This window comes from Colobus angolensis, unplaced genomic scaffold (genome assembly GCF_000951035.1).
Source record: "Colobus angolensis palliatus isolate OR3802 unplaced genomic scaffold, Cang.pa_1.0 Scaffold25, whole genome shotgun sequence".
Taxonomy (NCBI): Eukaryota; Metazoa; Chordata; class Mammalia; order Primates; family Cercopithecidae; genus Colobus; species Colobus angolensis.
The window spans coordinates 2,416,338-2,421,697 of NW_012115710.1; the positions used below are offsets into that span (position 1 = coordinate 2,416,338).

At 54.8% G+C, this 5,360-nt stretch overlaps 1 protein-coding gene and 1 pseudogene across 2 annotated transcripts in view; one reads left to right on the forward strand and one right to left on the reverse strand.

Moving 5' to 3' along the window:
- LOC105514838 overlaps nt 1–1,764 on the reverse strand; it is a 2,633-nt pseudogene extending 869 nt beyond the window's left edge.
- Nucleotides 1,638–5,360, forward strand: part of LOC105514696 (sialic acid-binding Ig-like lectin 14) — a 39,543-nt gene continuing 35,820 nt past the window's right edge. The window contains exons 1-7 of one of the 2 annotated variants that reach the window (XM_011946232.1): nt 1,638–1,799; nt 1,883–2,266; nt 2,463–2,741; nt 2,991–3,044; nt 4,489–4,746; nt 4,856–4,991; nt 5,115–5,355. In XM_011946232.1, coding sequence (XP_011801622.1) covers nt 1,763–1,799; nt 1,883–2,266; nt 2,463–2,741; nt 2,991–3,044; nt 4,489–4,746; nt 4,856–4,991; nt 5,115–5,157 — 1,191 coding nt within the window. In that variant the 5' untranslated portion in view covers nt 1,638–1,762 and the 3' untranslated portion in view covers nt 5,158–5,355. Of the gene's footprint in view, nt 1,800–1,882; nt 2,267–2,462; nt 2,742–2,990; nt 3,045–4,488; nt 4,747–4,855; nt 4,992–5,114; nt 5,356–5,360 lie in introns of those variants that run through there. The other variant, XM_011946231.1, reaches the window with a different exon arrangement.

The following is a 5,360-nucleotide window of genomic DNA, read 5'->3' on the forward strand; positions in this document are numbered from 1 at the left end:
AAAGTGAAGTTCTTATGAGAGCCCCCAAATTTCTTCATGATCAGACCCAGGACACCTCCGAGACCTACCCTCCTACCATCTTCCCCACTGATCACCCCTCCATACTGGCATATGGCTATTTTCCAAGCACACCACGTGTGTTCCTACCTTGAGACTTTTAAATGTCCCGTTCCCTTGGAATGGATACCAGTGGACTAATTCCCACACACCCTTCGCATCTTTACTCAAATGTCATCTCTTCCAAGTGGCTCCCTAAGCCATGTTGTAAAAAATTTTATCATCACGCCTGTAATCCAAGTACTTTGGGAGGCCAAGTGGTGGCAGATCACCTGAGGTTGGGAATTTGAGGCCAGCCTGACCAACATGGAGAAACCCCATCTCCACTAAAAATACAAAATTAGCCAGGTATGGTGGCACATGCCTGTAATCCCAGCTACTCGAGAGGCTGAGGCAGGAGAATCGCTTGAACCCGGGAGATGGAGGTTGCAGTGAGCCAAGATCACGCCACTGCACTCCAGCCTGGGCAACAAGAGCAAAACTCTATCTCAAAAAAAAAAAAAAAAAAAAAATCAGTCCTCACTGATTCCTCTTTTGTGTTCCTGTTTTTCTTTTTTCTTAAAATATATCATTCTTTAGCAGACTGTATATTTTAATTTCGTATTAAATGTTTGTCTTCCCGCTAGCATTTTATTATTTTATTTATTTTTTCTCTTTTTTTACTGCTCTTCGTGGAGCAGGGGTACCCATAGGCAGTGTGTTCAGAGGAGCCTCCACTGGGATTTTTGACTTACCTTCTCATTCCAAGGGTTTATCCTTTGCTGTATCTCCAGCTCCTAAAACAGGGGGCCTGGTGCACCATGGGTACCCATGAAGCATCAGTTGGATGAGGGAATTCTCAGGGCCAGGCACTGTCCTAAGCACTTTACACATGAGACCTCACTAAATCCCCACACAGCAATTCTATTATGGTCTGCATTTTTCAGCTGAGCAAACTGAGGCACAGAGAGGGTAGGCAACTTTTGTAAAGTTCAACAGCTGGTAGGTGAGGGGGTCTGGGTTCACACTTGGTATTCCATGTCCTCAACTTCCACATTTCCAATGCCCGGCTCTCAAGCCTCACCTGGCTGTCAACACCAGGGCTGGAGTCTGATGCTGCCTGGGACAAGGACAATGATGAGATCAGGGACCCAAATCCAAGGGGTGGTGGGGACCACATCTCTCTTGACTGCTAAGGACCCGGTCATGTCCACCTGATGTGTTTGTCCCTGAGAACTCGCCCTCCCTCTGGAAAGAGGAAAGTCTTCGCCACCTGAAACCCCCAGCCTGTGCTTCCCTCACCACAGCTCCTATCCTGTCATAAAGAATTTATTCTCCCATCTCGCTGACGATCCAGAGGCCCTGATTCCCAGGGAGCTGGCCAGGTGGTGTTCTCCTTCCTGTGTAGACAAAGGTGCACAAGGAAAGTGCTGCAGCTATGGGACCTGGTGACCTCAGGAGTCTAGACTTACAAGTCTGGACAAGCCCCTCGGGGGGCGTCAGCATCTTCACTTGCAGCATCCAGTGGGGGTGGGAGCAGGATGGCCTCCCAGCCCCCGCCTCACCCAGACAGCACGTGATGCCCAAGTTCTCCTGTGCGCGGCCAGAGCTCTCACTCACCCTCCGGCTTCCTGTCGGGGCTTCCTCAGCCCCACCCCACATTTGGGGCATTTCCTTCCCTGACAGAGGGACCTGGGACCGGGCTGGGGCCCTGGTGGATGGAGACATGCTGCCCCTGCTGCTGCTGCCCCTGCTGTGGGGGGGTGAGTGAGCTGAGGGAGGAGGGACAGGCACAGGGGTGAGAAGGTGGGGCTGGAGCTGCAACTGAGCCTCTGTGCCCCGCCAGGGTCCCTGCAGGAGGAGCCAGGGTACGAGCTGCAATTGCAGAAGTCGGTGACGGTACAGGAGGGTCTGTGCGTCCTTGTGCCCTGCTCCTTCTCTTACCCCTGGACTGCCTGGTATTCCCCTTCCCCACTCTACATCTACTGGTTCCCGAACGGGGAGAGCCCATACAATGGCAAGCCTGTGGCCACAAACAACCCAGACAGAAGAGTGAAGCCAGGGACCCGGGACCGATTCCGCCTCCTTGGGGATGTCTTGAAGAAGAACTGCTCCTTGAGCATCGGAGATGCCAGAATGGAGGACACGGGAAGCTATTCTTTCCGCGTGGAGAGAGGAGGGCATGTAAAACATACCTTCTTACAGAATAAGCTGAACTTGGAGGTGACAGGTATGGCGGGGGCCCTTGGAGAGGACCCTGGGACGTGGAGACCCCCGTGTGAGCACAGGGACAGGACCTGGGCAGGGGCGGTTGGAGGAGGTGTAGGACTTGGGGCAGGTCGGGGCCTGAGGCCTGGCCACTCTCGGGGTCACACCGTACGTCTTCAAGCCCCTGGGGCCCAGGTATCTCCCTGTCTCCTCCTCAGCCCTGACAGAGAAACCCGACGTCCATTTTCTGGAGCCTCTGGAGTCCGGCCGCCTCACAAGGCTGAGCTGCAGCCTTCCGGGATCCTGTGAAGTGGGACGACCTCTCACATTCTCCTGGACGGGGGATGGCCTCAGCCTCCTGGACCCCGAAACCACCCGCTCCTCGGAGGTCACCCTCACCCCGAGGCCCGAGGACCATGGCACCAACCTCACCTGTCAGGTGAAACGCCGAGGAGCTCAGGAGACCACGGAGAGAACCGTCCAGCTCAACGTCTCCTGTGAGTGGTGCTGGGGACACAGCTGGGTCCCCAAGGGCAGTGGGAGTGTGTGTGTGTGTGTGTGTGTGTGTGTGTGTGTGTAGAAGAGAGAGAGAGAAAGAGAATGATAACCAGGGAAGATTCGTGTGTGGGCAGGAAGGACAGCCATCCCCACTTGGTGGGTTTCTGTGGCCCCTCCTTGGGTACCTCCCAGGCCCACGCCCTTCCACTTGTCACCTCTGAAGCTGGGGCTGTATCTTTCTATCCCAGATGCTCCCCAGAACCTCGCCATCAGCATCTTCTTCAGAAATGGCACAGGCACAGGTAGGAAAGACCGTCTTCCCTCTGGGGCTGTGATGGGAGCCTTCTATCAGCTCAGGGTTCAGCACTGGGAGAGGAGACCCTCCCTCACCCCTAAGACCGTGGGTCTGGGTCCCTCCTGCTCCCAGCCCCCCGCCATCCCGGTCACTAAGATCTTGCGCGAACAAACCTAGTATTGCTTTTGGCTTCTCCCTTTTCTCTGCTCCTTTTTTCAAATGTATTTTTTCATTGTGAGAAAATTCACATAGCACAGAATTTGTCTTCTCAGCCATTTTAAAGCGTACAGTTCAGCAGCGTTAAGTGTGTTCACATTGTTGCAAAACCAAACTGCAGAGCTCCTTTTATCTTGCAAAACTGAAACTTTGTACTCACCAAACAGCCACTTTCCACTTCCCCCTCCTGCCACCATGCAGTCACCATTCTACTTTTCTGTGTCTGTGAATTTGAGCACTCAGAACACACTGTTCCCTTTTCTTGAATTTCTGCCTGTCCCCACGTCCTCTGACGCACGCCCTGCTTCATCTCTATCTGATCATCCTTTTCGGGAGCCTTCGACTTTCCCACCTCCCATAGCTCTGTCTCAGAACCCTGTTCTTTCCCTCCACATTCCTGAGTGATCCGATTTTTCCTTGACCCTGTCCTGATGCCTCCCACAACTTTATATCCAGCCCTTTCTCTGAGGCACAGATCTGCACATTTAGCCACCTCCCTCGGATGCTTCTCAGCTCTTCCTTCCCTGTTGATCCCAGGGCTGTTCTGGACATCGCTCTGGACAGCACCCTTTCTCATCAGCTGCTCCATGAGTCCGCAAGTCTTGACACGTTTACTTCACCAATTATCACTTCCCTCCTCATCTCCTTGGTTCCAGGCCCAGCTCAAGTCTCATGCTCAACTCTGGCCCATTGTCCCAACCTCCTCCCAGCCTCCCTGCCTCCCATCCCACTTCCCTCCGGTCCGGGACCTACTTGGCTCCAGCAGGATCTTTCTAGATCCAGCGCTAACTCTGTTTCCCTTGCTCACAGCCCCCTACTGCTTTCCAGGATAAAGCCCAAGGCCCTCAACCTGGCACCCAAGGCTCCAAAAGATCTGAGCCTGCTTCCTCTACCTCCATTACTGTGTCTTGGGAGCTCTGGGTCCTCCCTGCCAGGTTGCAGATATAGGAGCCTCTTTCCTCATCTTCTTCTCTCAGTTCTTGGCACATCTGCACCTGAGCTGTCCATCCACTTCTTCTTAATGTGAGAACTCCCCCTCATTCATCTTTTCTCAGCTCAGCTACCTTCTTTCTGATAGCCTGACCTGATCACCAAGTCCTCACCCCTTCACGCATGACTAGTCCATCCTCAGCACTCACCACACAGTCTTGTCTTTCTTCTTACAGCTCATGGGAGGAGTGAGGGAGAATTGGGCCTCCCAGCTCCACTCACCTGGCTGTGCATCTGTTTCCCAGCCCTGCGGATCCTGAGCAATGGCATGTCGGTGCCCATCCTGGAGGGCCAGTCCCTGTTCCTCACCTGCACAGTTGACAGCAACCCCCCCGCCTCACTGAGCTGGTTCCGCGATGGAAAAGCCCTGAATTCCTCCCAGACCTCAATGTCTGGGATCCTGGAGCTGCCCAACATAAGGGCTAGCGAGGGAGGGGAATTCACCTGCCGGGTTCAGCACCCGCTGGGCTCCCAGCACCTGTCCCTCATCCTTTCTGTGCAGAGTGAGTTGCAGGACAGGTGCTGAGGGTGGACAGCCTGGTGAGGTATTCAGGTTGGTGGGAGGGACTGAGGCCTGGGAACAGCACCTTACCTTCTTCTCCTTTCCCCCAGGAAGCTCCTCTTCCTGCATATGTGTAACCGAGAAACAGGAGGGCTCCTGGCCCCTCGTCCTCACCCTGATCAGGGGGGCTCTCATGGGGGCTGGCTTCCTCCTCACCTACGGCCTCACCTGGATCTACTATACCAGGTGAGCAGGCCTGCCTGTCTCCAGGAAGCTCCTGAGTTCCAGGTGGGGCTGAGCTGTGCTGCCCCACCTGAAATCAGAACTGAACTGGCTGGTGCTGATCTGAGGCCCGTGTTGGCTCTGCAGGTGTGGAGGCCCCCAGGGCAGCAGGGCTGAGAGGCCAGGCTGAGCCCCTCCTGCTCAAGACAGAACCGAGGTGTGGACACCCAGCCCTGCGGGACAGACGCAGGACATCACTGTCAGCTTCTTTCTGGAGGCTCGCACCCCACTGACCACCCTTCTTTTCCTTTCTGCCCCAGACCCGTCTACTTATCCCCCTCTGCTTGTGAGTCTTGCCCCACCACACCTGCATCCCCATCTGCACCCCCCCTT